The sequence below is a fragment of the Lemur catta genome, chromosome 1, assembly GCF_020740605.2.
Source record: "Lemur catta isolate mLemCat1 chromosome 1, mLemCat1.pri, whole genome shotgun sequence".
NCBI classification, from domain to species: Eukaryota; Metazoa; Chordata; class Mammalia; order Primates; family Lemuridae; genus Lemur; species Lemur catta.
The window spans coordinates 11989545-12013917 of record NC_059128.1 but is presented as its reverse complement, the minus strand read 5'-3'; the positions used below and the strand labels follow the sequence as shown (position 1 = coordinate 12013917).

General features: G+C 35.4%; 1 protein-coding gene across 2 annotated transcripts in view; it reads right to left on the bottom strand.

Annotated features, from left to right (window-relative positions):
* Nucleotides 1-24373, bottom strand: part of PPP4R3A (protein phosphatase 4 regulatory subunit 3A) — a 42626-nt gene that overhangs the window by 6047 nt on the left and 12206 nt on the right. Inside the window, exons 2-10 of one of the 2 annotated variants that reach the window (XM_045561963.1) lie at nt 23397-23452; nt 19561-19659; nt 15543-16160; nt 9853-9930; nt 9656-9772; nt 8744-8899; nt 5501-5632; nt 5295-5397; nt 3308-3466 (exon numbers count right to left, since the gene is read on the bottom strand). In XM_045561963.1, the coding sequence (XP_045417919.1) occupies nt 3308-3466; nt 5295-5397; nt 5501-5632; nt 8744-8899; nt 9656-9772; nt 9853-9930; nt 15543-16160; nt 19561-19659; nt 23397-23452 (1518 nt within the window). The remainder of the gene's footprint in view (nt 1-3307; nt 3467-5294; nt 5398-5500; nt 5633-8743; nt 8900-9655; nt 9773-9852; nt 9931-15542; nt 16161-19560; nt 19660-23396; nt 23453-24373) is intronic. The other variant, XM_045561964.1, reaches the window with a different exon arrangement.

The window sequence follows — 24373 nt, the reverse complement described above, 5'->3', positions numbered from 1 at the left end:
TCAATACTTTAGAGCTCATGCTAATAGGCCGAATTTCAAGCTTTTAGTAATAAAGGCAAGAGTAGTAGTATTTTAAGAATTAGCACTCCTACTTTGCAGGCTTTGTGGAGACTTGTGTCCTACCATAACACACACTCGCTGACCCCTCTGGTCTGAATGCAGTTCTCAGGTAAGTGAAGAACTTCCTGGAATTCCCTAAGTCCAGAGTATGCAGATGGCATCATTACACTTCTTGAAGAGCACTTCTATCCAGAAACTGCTGATGCAGATAGAAGGCAGTTCTAGTGGTCTTTTTGGTTGGGTCCCCATTTCCATTTGCCCTCATTTATTTTTATCAACTCTGTGACACAATTTCCACTCAAACCCATCCCTGAGAAGAAACTTGCATCAAAAATATCCAACCACTGTTTGCTGGTGAATAAAAAGTTGCTTTCAAAATTTTGCCAGTGAGTTCTATGAAGTCAAGTCACTCAAAGGAGAGGATGCTTTGGGGATAGACAAAGTTGGCATAACCACTGGATTTTCAATGTACAGTGCACTCTGCTTCCACTCACATCTCTAAGCTTTTTTAACATGCCAGAAACCTCTCGTACTTAGTTTCAAATATCTCTTTAAAAAAATTATTCATCTTTACCTTACCCAACATGAAATCTCATGTAGTAAGCCTGAGACTTTTTGCCTTCCATGTCACTACTGACAGCTGAATAAAAGCCTCTACAATAAAGCTTTCATTTCATTCCTTTTTCAAATTTCCATATGTTTAACAAAAACAAAAAAACCAAACAACATAAAAGCATGAGCTAAAGGGTTGCAATGTAAGATCCAAGAATCTTGAAAAGGCCAAGTAAACAGACTGATGAAACCGATATCTAACCCGTAAAGACTGAATTTAGAAAAGGATTGCTGGCTTCACTTATAAAACTTGATTAGTTGTCTTTAAATATGACAAAGTATGCCAATTAAGTGGCAGCAGATATAAAAAAAAAGGTTCCCTAAATCCCCAAACTGTTTACATTTAACTGCTCATTATCATTTGTACTTACATGTGTGCACCTAAACTTAAATATTTATAAAACCCTTCCTTAAAAAATACTATACCTAATATTTTATTTCAGTATATACTTGTCTTGGAAGAACCACAAATATCTTAATTCCCAAAATCTACATTTAGTTTTTAGAAATCCTTGATTAAAACTCCTGCTGTAAACTACAAAGCCAGTCCTAAAGAACTTCTTCCTAATGACTGGCATCTTCTTTAAGAAGATACTCATGTTCACAACCCTGGGGAGAGAGGTACACTGAGAAGTCATTTGAGAAATAGTTAGGTTTAACAATAGCCTGATTCAGTTAGGAATATATCAACAATAAGAAAACGTAACGGAAGATTCTGCTAGTGTACTTAGTTTCTGACAATACAAACTTTTATTTACTTGTAATGATTCTCTCCATAGTTCTCATTACATTATAAGAATTTTTTTTATAATACTGCAAGCAAAATAAAACGAGGAACTTAACTAAAGAAAAGGCCTTCCCTTTCAGCCGTGTATTCTGCCACTCTCCACTGGAGTCACTGGTCCTACCTATAGCAAACCCACACATCACACTTTTTTTTATACTTAACATCTTAACTGTATTCAACCAAGAATGAATGCCACACTCTCCAATGATGAAGATACAACTCAAATGACCTACTTTGTGAAATTTTCCTGACTTGCCTCATTAAATGGTAACAAATTATTTCCACTATGTTTCCAAACACACCTCTGTAATATAGTGATTGTGTTGTATTTTGATTTTCACATGACCTTTTCCTCCTAGTGAATTCTGATTCCCTTGAAAGCTGAATCCAGGTCTTAATCATCTTCATTTTTCTAGTATATCAAGTATATATCATACTTAAATCTAACATGCCACTGATTACAACTTTATTTTTTTACTAAGGAAACAAAGTGATTATGACATGTCATAAATTTTAAGACTCACCTTGATTTCACGGGTGATAAATGTATAAAACTGCACATTTTACAATCAATGAAACACGGTAGGTAGTAGGTGTTTAATATATTTGTTAAAACTCATTTATTCAGTTTTTCCATTCTGTTCCATCTGCTCACAAACTCCCTTTTCCTACACTTGGACAAACCCTCTATGTTGACACAGAAGAACAATTCAAAGAGTTATGAACTCCCTCTAAACTTGGCCATGGTGCTCTCCCTTTTTCTGTGACAGGTGCATAAGGAAAATGAATATGCTATGTCGACCTGATAGAAAGTTTAATGAATGTAAGCAAACTTATTTCCAATACTGTTTTAAAGATAAAATACTGATAGAGTAAATCAGAAACATCCTTAAATTATAAAAATGTTTTATAATTTAATAAGTTTTTAATTTATAATTTTTATAGTTTATAACTTTATAATTTAAGGACATCTAAAAATCAATTAAGCAAAATAATTTAAAATGAAGTAAATTAAAGATAGCAAAAATGGAGATGTTCAGGTCTCTAATTAGTGGGTGAGTATGATGTCTTAAAAAAACAACAAAACACCCAAACTTACCTTTAAAAACCAAAAGGCAAAGTCAGTTACCAGCAGACATCTCTTATTGAGCCTTGTATCCCTACACTTGGTCTGCCAACTCGCCAATAAGGAGAGTTTAAATATGGAAACTCATTACCTAAGACGTCTGGCTGCTGCATCCTCAAGAACATTCTGGATTAACCTGATTCCAACTCAGAAATGTTTTACTACAACCAACTGGGGTCCTAAGAACACTGTGAAAGTCAATTTTTGAAAAACTTATGTACAACTAAGAACGATCTTCTTAGAAGACTATCTGTTGCTCTAAAAGAATGTGTAATTTCCATAAAGGTCCACAGAGTACATATTTGTGGGCCACATATGGTCTCTGTAGCATACTTGTTTTTCTCTTTTTAAAGCCACCTTTTAACAACCAAATTTTTCAGGGTGTATAAACATAGGCCATGGGCTGGATTTGGCTATAGCTATAATTTGCCACTCCTGCTTTAAAATAACTGAAGTAAAATGACCAAAGCTGCTGTTTTAATAATGGAATTTAACACTGTAGATACACTCTGACCCCTTTGCCGTATGTTAAGAAAGAGGAGTCAGGAAAATTACCCCACGCTTAATGTGGCAAAACTATATAATCCATGGCAGAGCTAGTTTTAGAACTTAGGTCTCTTGAACTGTAATCAGTGTGATCTTTTCTTCTCTAGGAGTAAGATCTAAAGATACCAATAATATGATAACATAAAGACAATAATTTTATCAGAAGCAACACTTACATAATGCCAAGAAAGCATGCTTTGAGGCCATAAGAACTAGCACTCTCCGGAGGATATCCTTATTAATAATGTAGTTCTTTATGTGGTAGGTATGGTGTTCTACACAAAATGTTAACAATTCCAATACAAGTGCCAACAGCTGGGCAGTTTGAAAATCATCTAAAAGAAATAAAACACAATTATATTTACTGTCTAACATTCTTTTCCTTCCAAATGTAAGAACTCAAATTCTAATCAAGTAAAATCCCTTCTTCTATTTACCCAAATACTTTAAATACTTTAGTGAATGCCTACCATGTGCCAGAACTGTGCTTTACAATATTTATTTATTTATTTTTTGAGACAGAGTCTCACTCTGTTGCCCAGGTTAGAGTGCAGTGGTGTCATCATAGCTCACTGCAACCTCAACTCCAAGGTTCAAGCGATCCTCCTGCCTCAGCTTCCTGAGTAGCTGGGACTACAGGTGCAGGCCACCACGTCTGGCTAATTTTTCTACTTTTGTGTAGAGCCAGGGTTTCGTTAAGTTGCTGGAGCTGGATTTGAACTCCTGGCCTCAAGTGATCCTCTTGTCTTGCCCTCCCACACTGCTGGGATTACAGGCATAAGCCACCAGGTCAGGCCTCTTATTTAACTTAAACAACTCTGTGAGGAATTAGCTTCACAATATTACGAGTCTATTAGCTAATTAGACCCAAGTCAGAAAAGTTAGTCAGGCAAAGTCAGGATACACATGTGGAAGATCTGCTGTATTATACAGTTCGAGAACCCTCTATCAAATGTCTCAACAGGTGCCCCGCACTGATGTACACAAAGCACAGGAGGTTCTGCCAGACACTATCTCATCTTAGGTATAATAACTCCCTCCTGGTTCCCATGATTCCAGAGTGTTTTGTGCCCTTTTTTTAGAGACAGAGTCTGAAGTAGCAAGGCACTCACTACGTTGCCCTGGCTGGTCTCAAAAACCAGGCCTCAAGCAATCCTCCTGCCTTGGGTTCCCAAAGCAAGGAAGGGATTACAGGCGTGAGCCACCGTGCCCGGCCTCATGCCTCCTTTGCTAAATACAGTGAGTCCACACTGAATTATGATTCTTGGCTTTATTCCTCACCAGGCAGCAATCCCTGAAATGCCCATTTTTTTCATTCCCCCCATCTAGCCTGTATAGATTATATATCACAGTCCTTCCAACACAATGAATTTTCAATAAATGTTGAATGAATTGAACATGTAGGTTTGGAAAGAAGCCTCAAGCTTTACTCAATATGAATAAAGTAGGTAGGAAAAAATGAATATTCACATTGACCTCACTCTGCAGTCACACAAAAAAGCCAATTTAACATGTATTTTCTGTAAGTGGTATGCTATAAGTTAAACACACAGTACACTCAAAAGGCATATGGCAAAATAATGTATTCATTCCTGGAGCTTCAATAAGGAATTTCCCAATGAAGACCCTAAAACTACTTCCTAAATTAAACATACACATACACAAGCTAAAGCCCTAGGAAATAAAATGCAAAATTAACAAATAATCCTAACACATCCTTAATGCAAATATAATAGCTTAATATTGAGCAAAAAGCTTAGGTCTGTCTACACATCGGAGTACAAATAACGTAAAATGAATTTTTTCATAATTTCTTCTATTTCACCTGTGTAGATGCAGTCCACAAATGTTTCATAAAAAAAATTGTTTTAAAATTTTGGAAGTAACAATTGTCTCAAATTTGTTTCTGTTATATCTGATTATACCACCTTTAAAGAAATTTTACCATGAAGATCTCTTTTCAAAATACATTATTAGACATCTAATAGTTCGAACTTTTAGAGACTTGTTTTTTTAGGGCACGTCCTGACACTCCATCCCTACCCCCATCCCTCCCAGCCTGCCTCCCCGACTGCCTCCTATAAAGATTGTTACTCAACACCAACTGTGAGTTTCAGAATTAAAGAACAAAGAACTCTTAACTACCAACCTGTATTATCTTACCTTTGCTAGGTTTGTCTTCTGTTGTATTTGCTAGTAAGGGAGCAGTGAGAACATGCATACAGTGCTTGTAGAAGAAACCCAGAAATTCAGTCTTTTCTGTTTTCTAAGGAATCAAAAACACCTCCATGAACTTTAACTGCACTGGTTCCTACCAGCAATAAACAATATACCAGCTATAAAAAAGAGGAAAAACGCCCATGGCTTACGTTGGCAGTGGCTAGCATGTTCTCTGGGTCAACTAAAGTTCGAAGCAGTCCCATAAGTTGGACTGCTCCTCCAAGTTCAGGATCTGTATCACAAATCATATGTTCTATAATGAGGTTGATGAGCAAAATATCCTGATGAGAAAAATACACATAATAAGGACCACTTATTACAAGAAAGAATGGAAAAAGCACAAACTAAGACATATACTACAGCATTACACATAGCTCTGTCTTGTTAACCGCAAACAATGACGTGAGGAACTCACTTCTTTAATAGGTCATATGGCAGTATTTCTTTTCCTAAAGTGTGGTATAGGGACATTACACTAAATAGTACTGAAAAGATGACAAATTTGTTTTCCATTATCTTTAAGTTCCTCTGATTAAAGAAATAAATGAAGTTTCAGTTCTGTGCTAACAGTCTTTCAACATCTCTAATAACGTAATCTACCTTCTGAAGAAAGCTAATGGGCTTTAGGTTCATAGCTTTAACAGTAAATTTTTTTTAATAATTTATAACATTGTTCTACTTTCACTGCATTTATTTTTACAGATTCATTCTATTTATGGCAAATGAACTCTGTTCTCCATTTGTGGAAGTGATACATAGTTTCCTCTCAATAAATTCAGAAAAAGTCAGTACCTGAATGTCTGAAATTGGGAAAAATAAGACTATTGTATTTAGAGAGTACACAGAACAACAAATGGACTAAATAGATTCCAAATGTCAAAGAACACAGATTGCTGGTTTTCCTGAGGCCCTATTATGACTGGTGTTCCTAGCCCAAGAAATAAATAAAAATTCAGAGGGATTCAGTGAGAAATTCCCTGCTCTTGACTATGTATTAGGTCATTAAATACGAAATGTCCGATTTCGAGTCAAAAGTTTAATTATATCTCAAACAAGAAGTGGTACAATTAGTCAAAGTATGTGCCTAAACTATCAACACAGTTTTGCCATCTTAATGTAGCTTGTTTATGCCAGCAGCAAAGAAACCTGGAGAGTGTCAATGAAATTGCAAAAGGTATTTTCCACAGCTTGTTGAGAATTGAATACTTTTCCTTCCAAGAAGTGTTCCAAAGCCTGGAAGTGGTAGTCAGTTGGTGCATGGTCTGGTGAATATGGTGGATGACAGAGGAGTTTCCCAGTCTAGCTTCTGTAGTTTGAGTGGCATTATGTGTGTAACATGTGGTCGAGTGCTCTCTTGCAAGAGTATTGGCCTGTCTCTATTGACCAATCTTGGCTGCTTAATCGCAAGCATCCTCATCAGTTCATCCAATTGGTTGCAGTAGACATCCGCTGTCATCGACTGACCAGGTTTCATGAAGCTGTAGGGTCCCAACGCTGGACCACCAAACAGACACCATTAGCTTTTTTGGATGTATATTCGGTTTTGGACTGTGTTTGGGCACTTCATCTTTATCCAACCATTGTGCTGAACACTTGCGATTGTTAAAAAGAATACATTTTTCATCACACATAACACAACAGTGTAAAAATGGTTCACCTTTTTGTCATGACAGCAAAGAAAGGCAAGCTTCGAGACTATTTCTCTTCTGATGCTCATTTAATTCATGCAGAACCCATCTATCCAGCTTCTTTACCTTGCCCACTTGTTTCAAATGGTCCAATATTGTTGGAATAGTAACATCAAACCTTGCTGCTAATTCACACGTAGGTTGAGATGGATTCACTTCCACTATAGCTTTCAGCTCATCATTACCCACCTTTGTCTCAGGTCACACATGTGGCTCATTTTCAAGATTAAAATCACTAGAATGGAACTTCTCAAACCATCAACATACTGTGTGTCTATTAGCCACATCTTTCCCAAACACTTTGCTGATATTTTGAGCTGTCTATGCAGCACTGGTTCCACGACAGAACTAATATTTGAAAATAACACAAATTTTTGACTTATCCATGGTTTCACAAAAAACTGCTCTAAAAAAAATCTGAAAGATAATTACAAGCCAAACCATGCATCTGAAAGGATGAGGATGTACCTTCACGATAAAAATAAAAGTGCCAAAGTGAAATGTCAGCGATATCAACTGTCAAAAAAAATCGGACATTTCATACTTAATAACCTAACATATGCAGTGCTATGATGGACAAGGACAGAGAAAATGCAGATGGTGTATGGAGATGATCCAGAGTGGGAATCAAGAGCCCTACTGCATGTGGATAAAGTATTTTGAGGTATATCAATGTACGTTCCACTAGCGGGTTGTCAAAGCCAACAAGAGTAGCCTTTATTTTCAATAATACAGATATTTTTGTTTTCAAGACGGTGATTTTATAAAAGAAAAACATGACATAACATTCAATAGTCCAAACTGGTATTTTTCTGCACCTACCCTGGCACTATAATTTAAAAAGAAAAACTTAAATATTCTACTTCATTTTGACACCAGAACAGATTAATTAGGATCTTTTCAAAAAGTAACAAAGTCTATTTTCTCACTTTGTAAAAATACCATAGGCTAGAATTCCACACAGATTTTTTTCTAAGGGGATTTCTTTTTTCCCCTTCTCCCTTAAGGAGTTTAGAGCAAATATCTTAGTCTATTCTTAACTAAAAAGTTACTTCCAAACATGAAAAATCAGAATCATTCAATTATCCAAAGATAAAGCAGAAGAGCACACACAATTAGGGCTCCCACACATGACCTGGAAGTGCCCCTCACATTTAGCAGCATATAATTTCTCAATTACTTCAGAACTGATAAATCTATTATAATTTATCATAGACACTAGAGTGTGAGAGTATTATGTGTGAACAAGACGACAGTCTGTTCTCCACGGTCAGGGAGTAAAGAAACAGCACTCTAAACACTTTCCAAGGGACTATGTTTCATTTCTTCATTTTTGATGATTTTGAGAATGTACTCCTAGTAAAGTCAATGCTTTCCTAGGGAAATTACTCATAATTGCATAGATAGAAGAACGACTGACTAAATGATTTAAATAAGACAACACAGCAAATTAACTTTAGAATTAATAAGAAACTTGATGTCAAAAATTTTAAAGGGAAGTTAAATTGACCATTAACAAATAATTGCTATAAGACAATAAATTTATAAACAGAGACAGGAGCCAATTTAGGGTAAGAATAAGCCATTTGATATTATGGCTACATTTTTCCCAAATAGCCACAATTTAAATCTTAAAAATGAATAATAAAAACAGTTATAGCTTCCTATGTATAAATACTTACTATTAGTGCAAATAATATTTACCTTGCTGGTTATTTTTTGCTCTGTTAACTTCTTACTTACATCATCATTCTGTTGTGCCTCCTGCATGACAAACTCTCGCACCATGGATGGATTATATTCAACCAAGTATGAGAATATATCAGTAGCAGCACTTCGCACCTGTGTATCATCCATGCCCTGTAGATAAAAAGCACTTATTTCTGCTCTAATTATAAAAATATGGAACTTATAGCTATGTAAATATCCAAACCAAATTATAAGAAAACATTGCAATGTAAAAGAAAGGTCAAATACATTCCATTGCAAGTAAAACTTATTCAGTGGATAAAATTATACTTTCAAAATCATTTATTCTTGTTTGCCTTAAAAAATTTTTTTTGAGACAGGGCCTTGCCAGGCTGGAGTGCAGTGGTGACGCAACCATAGCTCACTGCAGCCTCCAACTCCTAGGCCCAAGTGACCCTGCTGCTTCAGCTTCCTGAGTAGCTGGGACTACAGGCATACACCACCATGCCCAGCTATTATTTTTAAAATTTTTTTGTAGAGAACGTTTTTTATTTTGTGTAGAGACAGGGTCTTGTTATGTTGGTGGTCTCTAACTCTTTGCCTCGAGTGATCCTCCCGCTTTGGCCACCCAAAGTGCTGGGATTACAGGCATGAGCCACCGCACCCAGCTGGCCTTTCTATTTTAACACTTCATCTAATAATGCTGCAAAAAATTAAGAATTATTAAAAATATGGAAAATTCCTCTGACTGATCATTCTTTTAATACTGTATGAAAACTAATACTGGAATTTCACAGCTTCTTTAACTTAATGTAACACATAGCTAATATTAAATATTGGCTATAATCTACTATGTGCATGTTACATAAAAATATAATTTTTATGGTTTAAAAAACAGTAATTAAAAATGAGGAGAAACAAACTTACAAGGATGACTTCTAAAGCTGGTAATATGCCCATGTTTGACAAAGTCTTGAAAAAAGCATCTCTGTTTTGAGGTTGTAGCGTTTGGGAAAATGCACAGAATTCTTTTAAAAAGTTAACCTGAAATTAGGAAAAAGGATAAGTAAAATATAAAGTTTGTCATTTTATTTTCATGCCTTTCCTTACATCTAATTTCTTACCAATTCCTGTCTTTTTTCTTCATCTGTTGCTTCATCTGTTAGTTGTGCAAACAAATCTGTCAGAAATTTTTCATCTTCCTATGAAATAAAGAAAAGTTTTAATTATGTCCATGGTAAACACATTCAAATATCATTTCAGGATGCTATAATATAAATAACTGGAAAAAGACAAGATGGTACTGGCAATGCTGTTCAATGCTGTTCTTTAAAAATTTTGGCAAGGCTCTATTTCCTAAGCCTTTTTTTTTTTTTTTTTTGAGACAGGGTTGCTCTGTTGCTCATGCTAGAGTGCAGTGGCATGATCATAGCTCACTGTAACCTCTAACTGCTAGGCTTAAGCAAGCTTCCTGTCTTACCCACTCACATAGCTAGGACTACAGGCATGCACTGCCACACCTGGTTGATTTTTTTGTTTGTTTGTTTTATTTTGTTGTAGAGATGGTAGTGGTAGCCTATGTTGCCCAGGCTGGTCTCCAACTCCTGGCCTCACACAATCCTGTCTTGGACTCCCAAAGTGCTAGGATTACAGGTGTGAGCCATCACACCTGGACCTATTTAAAGGCCAGATAGTAAACATTTTAGGCTTTGTGGGCCCATATGGTCTCTTCTACAACTATTAAACCCTACTCTTACAGTATGAAAGCAAAGACAGTATGTAAATGAATGAGTATGGCTGTGGTCCAATAAAACTTTATTTACAAAAATTGGCATGGGCCAGTTTGCTAACATCTCACGTTTATAGGATTTTTATAACCTTAACTTTTTTGGAAACAAGGCTAGAACGCAGTGGCACAATCATAGCTCACTGCAACCTTGAACTCCTGGGCTCAAGCAATCCTCCTGGCTCAGCCTCCCAAATAGCTGGGACTATAGATGCATGGCATAATGCCTACCTAATTTTTAAAATTTTTTGTAGAGACAGGGTTTCGCTACATTTCTCAGTTGGTCTCAAACTGCTGGCCTCCAGTGAGCCTCCCACCTCACCCTCCCAAAATGCTTAGGATTACAGGCATAAGCAACTGTGCTTAGCTAACCTTAAGTTTAAAAAATACTTTTTGACTCCTCTAATAGACTTCTAGATTTGATAAACAAATTCAGCAGTCTCAGGTTATAAAAGCAACATACAAAAATAAATAGCATTTCTACACACCAGCAAAAACCAAGCTGATCAAGAACTCAACCAGCAAAAATCTAGAACTCAATCCCATTTACAATAACTACAAAACAAATAAAAAACCCTATGAGTGAATTTAACCAAGGAGGTAAAAGATCTCTATAAGGAGAACTATAGATCACTTATGAAAGAAATCACAGATGACATAAACAAGTGAAAAACTACCCCATGCTCAAGGATCAGAAGAACCAATTATTGTTAAAATGACCATACTGCCCAAAGCAATCTACAGATTCAATGCAACTCCTATCAAAATACCAGTATCATTTTTCACAGGATTAGAAAAAACAATTCTAAAATTCATATGGAATCAAAAAAGAGCCCAAATAGCCACAGCAATCCTAAGGAAAAGGAACAAAACTGGTGGCGTCACATTGTCTGACTTCAAATTATACTACCAAGGACAGAGTAACCCAAAACAGCATGGTACTAGTATAAAAATATACACATAGATCAATGGAACAGAATAGACAACCCAGAAATAAAGCCACATACTGATAGCCAACTGAACTTTGACAAATAAGAAAATACACTGGGGAAAGGACACTCTTCAATAAATGGTGCTGGGAAACTTGGATAGCCATATGCAGAAGAATGAAACTGGGTCCCTATCTCTCACCTTATACAAAAATTAACTCAAGATGGATTAAAGTCTTAAACAAAAATCCTACAAGAAAACCTAGGAAAAATTTTTCTGGACGTTGGCCTCGGCAAAGAATTTATGACTAAGACTCCAAAAGCAAATTCAATAAAAACAAAAATAGACAAATGGGACTTAAACTAAAAAAAGCTTGTACACAGCAAAACAAATAAAACAGTAAATACACAACCTACAGAATGGGAGAAAATATTCCCAAACTGTGTCCAACAAAGGACTAATATCCAGAATCTATGAGGGAACTCAAATGACTCAGCAAGAAAAAAGCCAACCAACCTTAAAAAGTGGGCAAATGACATGAACATTTTTCAAAAGAAGATATTCAAATGGCCAAACATACAAAAATATACTCAACATCACTAATCATCAGGGAAATTCAAATTAAACCCACAATGAGATACCACCTCACTCTAATCAGAATGGCCACTATTAAAAAGTCAAAAAACAATAGATGTTCGCATGGATGCTGTGAAAAGGAAACACTTAACACTTATACTGTTCACGGGAATGTAAATTAGTACAACCTCTGTGGAGCTCAGTATGAAGATTTCTCAAACAACTAAAAGGAGATCTACCATTCGATCCTGCCAATCCCACTACTGGGTATGTACCCAGAGGAAAATCAATCACATCCAAAAGATACCTACTCATATGTTTATCACAGCATTATTCAGAATTGCAAAGAAAGATATGGAATCAACCTAAGTGCTCATGAAACATGAGTGGATTCAAAAATGTGGTATATATACATCATGAAGTAACGCTCAGCAGTAAGAGAGAATAATGTCTTGCAGAAACTGGATTGAACTAGAAGCCATTATCCTAACTGATGTAACTCATGAACAGAAAAACAAATGCTCCATGTTCTCATTTATAAGTGGGAACTAAACTATGCTACCCAAGGGCATACAGAGTGGTATAATGGACAGTGGAGATTCAAGCAGGGGAGGGAAGGAGGAATGAGGGATGAAAAATTACCTATGGGGTACAATGTGGACTATTCAGGTGATGCTACACCAAAAGCCCAGACTCCACCACTATATAATATATACATGTAACGGAATTCAACTTGTACCCCCTAAATCTATTGAAATAAAGAAAGAAATTTTAAAAAAATCTTTTATTTGAAGATATCCATATATACATACACAATAGTTTAATATACATTAAATTATTTTTAAAAGGATTCAAGGGATATCCTCATAGTATATTTACCTAGGTCAGTAAATCAGAGAAGTACAGCAATTGAAAAGAACCTCAGATGTTACTTTATCTTACCTCATTTTATAATCGAGATTCAGATAAAAAAATTTATTGAAGCCCAATCAATCTGCAGGTAGCAGAGCCTTCCTGATTCCTGTCTCATTTTTCTCATTACTGTTTTTTCATCAAGATTTTGTTTTACAGTAATTACATACTACCTGAGCTAGAATTAGATTCAACACTACTGCAGCCCTAGACATGCCTAAGTCAAAGTACACATACACACTCACAAACACAACCTGGTATACACAAGTGTGTATGCAACCTCCTACTAGATTATAAAATCCACAAACACTGTTGTGGGTGCCCAGGAAAGATTTTCCCTGTGATACTAAATTAGTTTAGTTATTCCCACCTTTATTTTTTCTTACATATATTATAAGAATAACATTGTTTTTCTCATTACATATGATTTTGATCATATGTTTGTTACCAAATGGCATCCAATTTCATGATACATCCAAGATATAATATATCCCACCAACTAGAATTCAAATGGTTAAAAAAGATTCTCTGAACTGTTGCAGTTGGGGGTACAGAAGTAGAGAGACTAAGAATGTTTAACGGTATTATAGAGGAAGCAGTCAATATGTAAGGGGATGTTGTGATATTGTGTGTGTGTATGTGTCTGTCTACGAAAGATGGCTAGGAACCTGCTTTAAATTGTACCTCAATCACTCCTTGCCAAAGCATTTGTAAAATGCTCCTGCCTTCACAGCAGTACTTTAGATAGAAGAGCCCAGCATCAAGGGAAACAGACATAACTACACCATTGGCAGCCAGCATCTTACAGAGCATATTGTAGAGAAGCAAAGATTTAACAACTTGAAATCATTCATACTTAATGAGTAAAGCTGGCATTTTACACGTATGAGGACCAAGAAAACACAGAAGTGACAAATCTCTATGTAACAAAAATAGAACCATACGGAGCTAAAGAAAAGGATCAGAACTCTGGACTATACAAGAAAATTAGGAATCAAAATTGGACTAGAGCAAAGGCTACTAGTTAGCAAACACTAGCTCCTTATCAAAGAACAAATAGAAATTGGTACCAGAACCCTACGACCTCCTCCATAATTAATCACAATATACTATATAGAGGATTATTACTGTACTTAGACTGTATTGCCTATCTTAATTATTTACATGTCTGTCTTAAATGAATGGAAAACATGTCAAATTAGTCAATATGTTCTGGAATTATTATTAGCTCTAGGAAAGTAGTTACAGGTAAAATTTATTTTTCTACTTAAATTTAATTTAAAAGGTGACAAAGGCAAGGACACTGGAAATACAGACATTTTCTAAAAAGGAACAGGAATGAAGACTAAACATACTGATTTATTTGTAACACATGCTACCAAGCAGTACTTACTGACATTTATTGGCCTTTATTCTATATTTAACAAATATAGGGTTTCAAGTAAGTATTTTACTTGTATACCTGAGGTAAAAGTCTGATAATATCTTCCAAGCTATATCACAATTATCTGTTATTCTTACAGTATTATGGACAAAGAAACAAAAAAAGCATGGGGGGTATGCAAATAACAAATCCTTCTTGGCACTATGTAAACTTCTGCTTCAGTCAGAAGAGATCAATTCACGCACCGTGGGATGACAGAGTGAGAAGTTCTCTAACTTTGGGGGTGTTACAACAAATGCAAATTATTGGCCAGCTCTCAGAGACTTAGATTCTGTATTTTGTGCAGAACCCAGGATATTGCTCTCTGGTCGACTGTGATGCAAGCATCCTAAAATACAGACCTCAGAGACTGAGCATACTATAAAAAATAATTTTTAATAAGCAATTATCAGTAAATACTTTAAAAATTTTTCACAAGTCCTGCATTATATTAAATACTTTACATGCATGATTTCACTTAATCTTCAGACAACTTTACAGGGTAGGCAGTAATATCACCACCCCTCATATGGGGAAACTGAAGCTTTAAGAAATTAGGAAGGCTGCCCAAGCTATTGAGAGCTATTAAGTGACAGATGGAGCTGAAACTCAAACTCACTTTAACTCCCCCACACTCTCATCCACTACAAAAACGTGCCTTTTCGTAGGGATACGTGCAGTTAGAATTTGCCTCCTCTGTTATATTCTCTTTACCTTAAAAACGGGCCTTTACTGTGCCATTACTTGGGATTTTCATAAATTCTATATTTAATAGAAATTGGCACCAGAACATATTAAATATAGACATTTCTCTTGGCATCCTTTTCTCCTTCCTTTTCCAATCTGTTCTATTATATGCATAATTCATAGATTAATAACCCTAAAATTCAACATTCAATCATTTCATTAAAATCACCCCCTTGTAATTTCAAGCTAAATTTCTTTAACACACTTAACCTGCCTACCCCAAACACAAAAACCTTTTGATCTCATAGTATTTATTATATAGTATAATCTCTTATAGTATAACCAAAATACTGAATTTTAGATTTTAACAAAATCAAAACTCAATTTAGGTATTTACAAAGAAGAGAAAATTATTTTTGCTGAAGGCAATTAACAGTTTAAATGATGTCAATCAAGTACGGTATCTTTTGAAGTAGCAAGAAAGGAATGATCTAACTCACCTGTAACATACCAACAATTTCTACCTTATTGAAAAAGATAAAGGAGTGAAGTGTTGATAACATGTTTTCTTCAAAGACTGAAGGGGTAGGTAGAACCATATCTTGTATATACTGAACTCTGTATGTTTGATGAATTTTTTGTTTCAGCTCAGGATCTGATATGGGAATCACTTCTTTAAACTTGGCTGTTTTTGTTAGAAATTCCCTGTGTTTTCGTGGTTGAGACAAAGCAGGATCATATTCTAAACATCCAATGACGTCCATTATACATTCCTCAGAGAACATAACTTCAAAAAGAGCAGTTCGATTCAAGAGGAAGATGCCTTTGATAATTTCATACAAGTGGTGCAGTCCTTCAATATTTTCCAAATCCTCACACACATGAAAAAGCTCTAAGAGCTTTTTAATATAACCCTCATTTTCCAGTGCCAGTGCAAGTTTTTCACGACGAAGTGGGGAAGGTAAAGATGATGCCACAAGTTCTGCAATCTCCTCAAGGCGACTTAATTCACAAGATGGCAATTCTAAACCTGGCGATGACATATCATCAAAGCGTTCCTCTTCAGATTCATCCACAAGGTCCTGAGTGATGTCCACTGAAGGGTCCTTCCCTTGAACCTATGAAAAATAATTTGTAATAGCTGACAAAATGTAAACCAGCAAACTTAAATGATATTCTAAGATGAATACAAGATATTATAAGTAACTATAACGATAATTTCCAAGTTTAAGAATCTTTTTCAAACTTGACAAAAACTGTCTACTTTTTAAAGCTGTATTTCTCCAAATAACATAACACTTCCAATTTTAAGGAAGTTAGTTCAAAGTTCAAAGATGGAATGAGCTTCCTCATAATGTACAAGGTTTGCTGGCAAAAGCAACTTTTTCTAGGACAGGCTAAAATGACACTGTGATGAAAGAGTCCCCTGCATACCTACAACACAGAAGCAGTCTTAGGACTGTGCTACAGGACAGCCTCAGAAACAGTCTACGGACGGTGCTATAGGACAGCCACCACCAAGCTCTTCAATACTTAACTTTAAAAAAGGTTCAAATAAATATCAAATATCCTAATGCTGTGATCATAGAAAATATATATTATTATAAGCAATAAAAATATTTAATGTCAATTGATTCTAGAGACCAATGGCCAAAGAGCATGAACAGACCAGCTTTGGACCAATTTGCTATAAATGCTGGATGCTAGCCAAAAAATATGATTTAGAAAAACTAAGTAGATTACAACTGCACCTACACAAAAATGAAGCCATATATAAAGTGCAACCTACACGTAGTAGAGCTATGCCCCAGGAATATTTTCTGAAAGTTAAGAAACCAAACCATGGAAAACCTTTCTTTTCTATACACCCAAACCTATGGTCTTCATGATCCCCTATACGCCCAAAATCTGTCATAAAGCCCAACTCTCTATCACTATAGGGGCTCTAATTATAAAAGTAAACATTTAAAAAAACAAAAAAACAAAAGGTCAGGATAGATTTTGAAAGGAAACAATTGTTGCTATCTTGGCCCTAAAATTCAGGACACTGAAAAATTAGGCCTTACATGAAATAACCAAGAAGCTGAAACTGCTTATCATAATGAAGAGATACTATTGATGGATACTAAAAGGGAAGATGGCCTGGAATATGTCTTGAAATATGCGGTAAGGTGTATTCACGTAGCGCTACTAAAAGGAGGCAAGGCACATTCACAGTTTGTACCTGGCAGGGTCTCAAACTGGCTCTAGAGTTGTTAATTATGTAACTTTTCCTTATAGCTTTAAGTCCCTAATATCCAAGCTATGACTTTACCTACAGAAAAAATGGTAAGATTTTGATTAGTAAATCAAAAGAAAAGGGATGAGAGCCGTATTGTTATGATAATGCCATCAGACATAAGTTCAGACATAATAACTGCTATCAAGGAGGGTACTAGAAAAATAGGAGAGGAATTTTAGCTGTTTCTAGATCAGAAAAAGGTAACTAGGATTCAAGAAACAGAGATATATAAGATCTCAGAGATCAAAATGTAACGACTTCCCTGGAGTAGAATCAAGAAATACAGACAGAACCACAAAAAGAGTGATTGAGAAATGATTTCATAAAGGTTGAAGGTGAATACCAGGAAAGAATGACATAAAACAGCCAGTGACTCCTAGGTAAGAGCACACAAGCTCTATTACCCATGCCTCAAGGGAAGATGACTAAAAAATTTATGGCATTAAAGACCAAGGAAAAGTAAAAATCAGACAATACTAAAGGAAAGATGGGCATAACAGTTACAAAATGAGTCCAGGTTTGAGTTAAACATTGGCCTACAGGAAGACTATATCCAGGGTGGCACCGTTCAACTCAGAAAGATGAAGAACAAGATTTGTCTGAATAATGGATGCCTTTAGCATAGCCTGAATGTATTAATGTCATCTCTCTTTCTGTGGGAAAACTCTATAAGATAAAAACCTAGAAAAATATACTAAAAAAACTGTAGGACAGAAAGCAAAGAAAAAGTAAAAAGAAAGATGGCATTCAGATATAAATGTTAAATTTTTCATGTTTTACAAGAAGGAAAGAACAGCTTAACAGGCAAGTTCGTTTTATGAAAAACACAGCTCAGTAGAATATATGGCAGAAATAAATTCTATAAGTTAAGGAAAACTGTTACCTCAAGGACATTGTAGCTTCTATTAAGGCTTTAGCATGCATCATCAAAACCAGAGGCTGACAAACTATAGCCAAATTTGGTCCCCTCATCTGTCTTTGTTAATAAGTTTTACTAGAAGACAGCCACACCCACTCATTTATGTGTTGTCTATGGCTACTTTCAAACTAGAACAGCAGGGTTGAATAGCTCTAAGACTGTATGGCCCGAAAAATCTTAAATGTTTACTATCTTGCCCTTTACAGAAAGTTTGACCTAGAGAACTTCTTAAAACATAATTAATTACTAGACCCTACTCAGAGTTTCTGATCCAGTAGGTTTAGTGTGGGGGTTGGGTTGTCTCAGAATTTGCATTTCTATCAGTTCCCAGGTCATGCTCATGATGCTGGTTTGAGGACCACATTTTAAGAACCAATGAATTAAGAAATCAGCAGAAGATTATTGTTCAGCTAAAATAAATGTGGAGATGGAGAAATCTTCCCAGAAAAAGTTGGCCTAAATTGAGTCCACAATAAGATCCAATAGCTTTAGCTACTACAGCACATTAAAAAATGCACATTTACAAGACTGTGGAGATTATGTCACTAGAATAAGGTACCAGAGTCACTACAGAAACTCCAGAATAATAAAGAACATTCAAGCTTGGAGGCAAGGTGAAGTTGGATAGTCAAGAGCCATACTGCTCAAGACTAGTGCCAAGGGTAGGTTTTATTTCAAGAGCCACAAGAGGATACTGAACAAAGAGTGATGTGGATTTAGGAAGACCAGTCAAGATGAAACCAATAAACCAGGCAAGAAATAATGGTAGCTTAGAAAACCATGATAGTGGTGAAGATGAAAATAAGTGAATTATTATTGAGGGACTGAATGGATATATAAAGGATGAGGGAAGGATGAACATGATCCAAAGTTCCTGGTTTCAGCAACCAGAGAGCATTTACTGAGATGAGGGAAATGGGAGAATGAATACATCTAGGTGAGTAGATTATGTTTGGTTGTGGACTATTAAGAGTTTGAGATGCTAGCAAACACTGAAAGAGGAGTTCTCAAGAAGGCAATTGTTCTTAGAAAAGTTAGCAGAAGAAAAAAATAAATAAAAAGAAGGAACAAAGGAGAATATAAAAAAAAAAAGAAAAAGAAAACAGTTTGATATAGAACTTTTGACTTTGCCAAAGGTCTAGGCTGAATAGTTTGGTGTCAATAAATTATACCTTCCTTTAAATCAAGCTTTTCACAGGCAGCAATGTATTTAAAAGATCAATTTGAAATTTATTTAAATCCCTGAGCATTAGCTGAAAAGCATGGCAAAACCACAATACTTAAAAAGAACATGTTCATTTTCTATTTTTAAAATTACCTGACATATTTTCTCCCAAATTTCATCACATCCAGCTTTTTCTTGAAAGCTAAGAGCCAAGTCATAGTTTTCTGCTTCAGACCACACAATCAGAGTATCCTTTAGAGATAAAAAAGGAATCTGAATGATTAACATACATTTTCACAAATTCCTTCAAAGTACAAGTCAAATGAACAAAGCAACAGGAATTGAGAACAGCACTCATCTTTACTTTTTGCAATATGTACTGATATTACCAGTGGCCACCCCTACCCCCCGCCTTAACTAATGCCTTTTTACACTATACTTTGCCCAATCTATAAAATAAAAGCAATGTTTTCCTTAAGGGTAAGTTTAACCAATATATGAAAAGCATGACACAATGAGTACACAATTCTTATGCACTAAAAAATAACAAGTGAAACATTATGCCAATCCTATCCTTGAACATTGAGTTACATTTTATGCTCTCATTAAAACACCAAAAGAGGAAGTCAAAGCATATAATAACTAAGGCATGTTTGAAGGATAGGATTAATATAACACCTTCTTTCTTCCCTCTATTGTCAACAGGTGCTTTTACCTAGGGCTTCTGAGGTCCATGAAGCCCTTGAAATTATTGGCTAAATTTGTAGTAAGTGAGCATTTAACTGGACAGAGGCTATTTTTTTTAACTTTCACTAAAGTACTATGGTTCAAAAAGCAGCAAACTCCTAACACCTACCCTTTCGTTTCTATTCAGGCAAAGTTTATTTTTTTAAACGACAGTTAAGTTTAATAAACAGTTTGACAGTTTTTATTAAGATGTAATTTCAGCAAGACACTCTACATACAATACTGAGACCACCTTTTATATTCTTCATAGTACAAAGAGTCTATTTGTACAATATGCATGGTATAATAAAAATACTGATAGGGTCCAAGATGTCCTTTCAAACTTTCTGGCTGTGAATAAATATTAATATATACACTGTTTTACAGCAATCAACCATTTCAAAAAAGGGCCCGCTTAGTGAGAGAGGTCTATGAATGAATCATCTCATACAAGAAACGTTGAATGGTACTAGGGAGAGTTATGTTTAACAGCTATGTGCAAAATCCAAAGGGCTGTCAGTCAGTATTTTGTTCAAATTGGTTCAAAGAGAATTAGTTAGGAGAGCAGAAGTAGATGGATTTCACCATAATATAAAGAAAAAATAATTCAATTTGACTAATAAGTAACCAAAAGGAGCCATGCAAAGGCTGGCTGAGCATCTACTAGGATGATAAAGGTTCCTGTATTAAGAATGAAACATGACTAGATTATCTTTAAAGTACCTTAAAGGATCTATCATTCTATTCTGGCAGTTTCTAATCCTTTTCACTAGCAAGGATACTTCTTAATGTAAACAAATGGGTTCCATATTAAAAATCTGTCTAAGCTGGGCACAACTTTGTGGGTCTTTAGTGCTAGCTACTCAGGAGGCTGAGGCAGGAGAATGGCTTGAGGCCAGGAGTTTGAGACTGTAGTGTGCTGTGACTGTGCCTGTAAATAGCCACTGGAGCCTAGCCTGGGCAACATAGCAAGACCCTGCCTCTAAAAACAAAAAAAATTATCTACTAAACTATTAACTCTGTGCAGTCATTTGTGTAACTGTCAGTGTGTAACTGTCAGTGATGAGTAGTCTCTCATTGAACTAAAGTGATACCAGCAAGAAATAAATAACTGATAATCTGATTTGACTATGCAACACTACAAATAGGACAAATCTATAATTTTTATACAGAATTTTTGAAAATAGCGCAAAGTCCCTGTTTTTGCTATCTTCAAGGACTTCCAGAGATCACAGATTCTAGGCAGACAATACGAACAGTGACTGAGTAGCTATTCAAGCTCAAAATAATTTACACATCAACATTCTAAGATCAATATGACACAAATTAGTCAGGTTTCGTTTTTAGTGTACCTTGTATTTCACCAAATCAGAACAACTGGTAGAAGAAGAATGTGCAGTTAATTAGGAATTCTGGCAGTCTAAATACTTCACAAGGTTATTTGTTCAGAAGATATTTATTGAGCACTTATGTATAAGGCTCCATGTGAGACAAAATTAAATTTATGTTACCTTCCCTCAAAAACGTACAGATTAAAAATACCAAGATTTAAGAGGTAAAGAGGCCAAAGTATAAATTCTAATACCACTGTCTACTTGGTGGGTGATGCTTAGAAAATTAAGTAACTGAGTCTCGGTTTCATTACCTTTACAATGGGTCCGATACATACTGTTAGGAAAATTAGTGATAATCTAAGTACCATTTGTTCGTGATGGGAATAAGGTTAAAGGAAAATAATCATCATCTGGGGAGGAAGGAGGGGGGTCAACTTGCCCAAATTAGATGGCTCCTAAAATTCTGATAAATATTTACAAATATTAGCTCAGTAAGGGCCATGGGAATAAGTCTAAAGCCAATACTACATTAGTTACAAAATAAATTTAACACAACTGTAAGCAATTGCTCTGCTACAATGTATATCCAGATCATTTGGATGCTGATGTTTAAATCTGGGTGTAGCCAGACATATATATATATACTCTTAATTACCCATTTGACAAATTTAGCAAGTTTGAAAAATTTTAGAAATTGCTCTTTTGTATTCCTTGAACAGCCTAATTTTCACCAAGTCATCTTGTTTATCATCCAACCACCTATAACCTGAGACAGATGAATTTGTTTACTCTCAAAATAGGCTCACCCTTTCTTTTTTCTCAGGATGTGCTTTTACTCTTCAGCTGACAAAAACCTCAAAATATGAATTTAATGTATTCAAGTATGGAAGATCAAAGCCAAATATTCTAGTCTCCAGCTATTTCAATCAAACCTAAAAGTTTTCTTAAGAACACCAAATACAACAAAGTGCTTAACAGACAATTACGCTATCAAGAAAAAAAAATTTCTGAGATAGGGTCTTGCTGTCACCCTAAGGCTGGAGTGCAGCGGTCACATTATAGCTCACTGTAGCTTCAAACTCCTGGGCTCAAAGCATTCTTCCTTCCTCAGCCCCTCAAATAGCTAGGACGAGAGGCACTTGCCACCATGCCTGGCTAATTTTTAAAATTTATTTTGTAGAGACAGGGGTCTCACTATATTGCCCAGGCTGGTCTCTTGAACTCCTGGCCTCAAGTGATCCTCCTGCCTTGGCCTCTCAAAGTGCTGGGATTACAGGCATGACCCACCACACCCGGCTAAAAATATTTCATATTTTATGTTGTATGAATGTTTGGTGGATAAATAAATCACCACTGATCAAAGAGTTAATACCAGCTTCTCTATCTACTTTCTGTGTGCTGTCAAGCAAGTCATGATCTTCAGGCATCATCTAATGGACAAAATAAAACCTCCTCCTAGTAGTACTTTAATGGTCAATGATGAAGCAAAGTACTTTATTTATGAACAGGTTGGTAATATTTTTTCTTCTAAATTAATTATTCTGTATTTGCATCTTCAGGGCAATGAGAGAACTGATATTGATTTCACTGGCTATATAGAACACTCCATATATCTTGTGTGTACTGAATAAATACCATTTGATGATAGTACTAGTCAACACTAATTATCACATCAATGGTCACTTCTGTAGGTAAAAATAAGGAAACTTTAGGTCTCAGTTGTTACAATATCTGGAACACAAACTCAGCTTGCGGTAAATCTTTTTTTAAAAAATGATAATTATTGTATTAAATACTATAGAAATTGGAGGAAATCCTATGTTAGAGTTAGAAGGGCAACTTGTAATCTGTTTTTCATTGTAAGGAGTCAGATGTCAATTTCCATTTAATCATCAAATGAAAGGATAAAACACATCTTCAATATTTTACCTGTTGTTTCTGGTATGCAGTGTTAGGATTTATTTTGGACTCTAAAAGTAGAGAACCTAGGAAACAGAAAAAGAAGACATCCCATTATGTTATTGCAAAACAACAAAATTATATTCCCTTACATACACACACATTTCCTTTTTTAACATCTGATGCACATACAACTTCAGTTAAGAAAATATTAAAGCAATTTAAGTTTAAATACAGTAACATCACCTAAGAAATATTATTTTATATATGCTTACTTTTAACAAGACATGATAATCTGAAGAGTCAAGACTGGACAGTAATAGAAATCTAACAATTTATGGGCAGCACAAAGTAGTGAAACAGCACAGTGTGAAGCCAGATATCTGGGTTTAAATCTTTGATATACTGTGTGACTTAGAGAAATACTTTGAAATATGCAAATAAGGATTATAATAGAATCTGAGCTATGTCTCAAGACTAAGAATAAAATGAGAATTCATTTGCAAAAGTTTGAACACAGATTCTTAAGGCCAAAGCAGGAGGATTGCTTGAGACCAGGAGTTCAAGACCAGCCTGGGCAACACACAAAAACACATCTCAAAAATAAAAAACAAAAAAACATTGAACCACAGGATTTGAAGATGAACACGTGGAGGTGTCAGGAGGGTAGCTCTGCACCCCTCCCCATACCTTGCTCTACATCTCTTCATCTGGCTGTTCATCTGTATACTTTATAATAAACCAGTAAACATTTTAAAAAGTTTGACAACATAAAGCATAAGCCACTATCCAAGTACATCCCCAAATTCTGCCTTTCTGAAAGTCTCATATTTCTATTTCTTAATAGAGGAATTGCCATGCTTCTCCATCTTCAAATAATCATTTTATTCCTCATAGTAAGCTAATCTGCACATTTGTCTTTTCCCTGGCAGTATCCTATGACTCATGATATTTAGAAAATAATTACTGCTTTGTGAGAAAGAGTAAATTTAAAAAGACTAAAATTA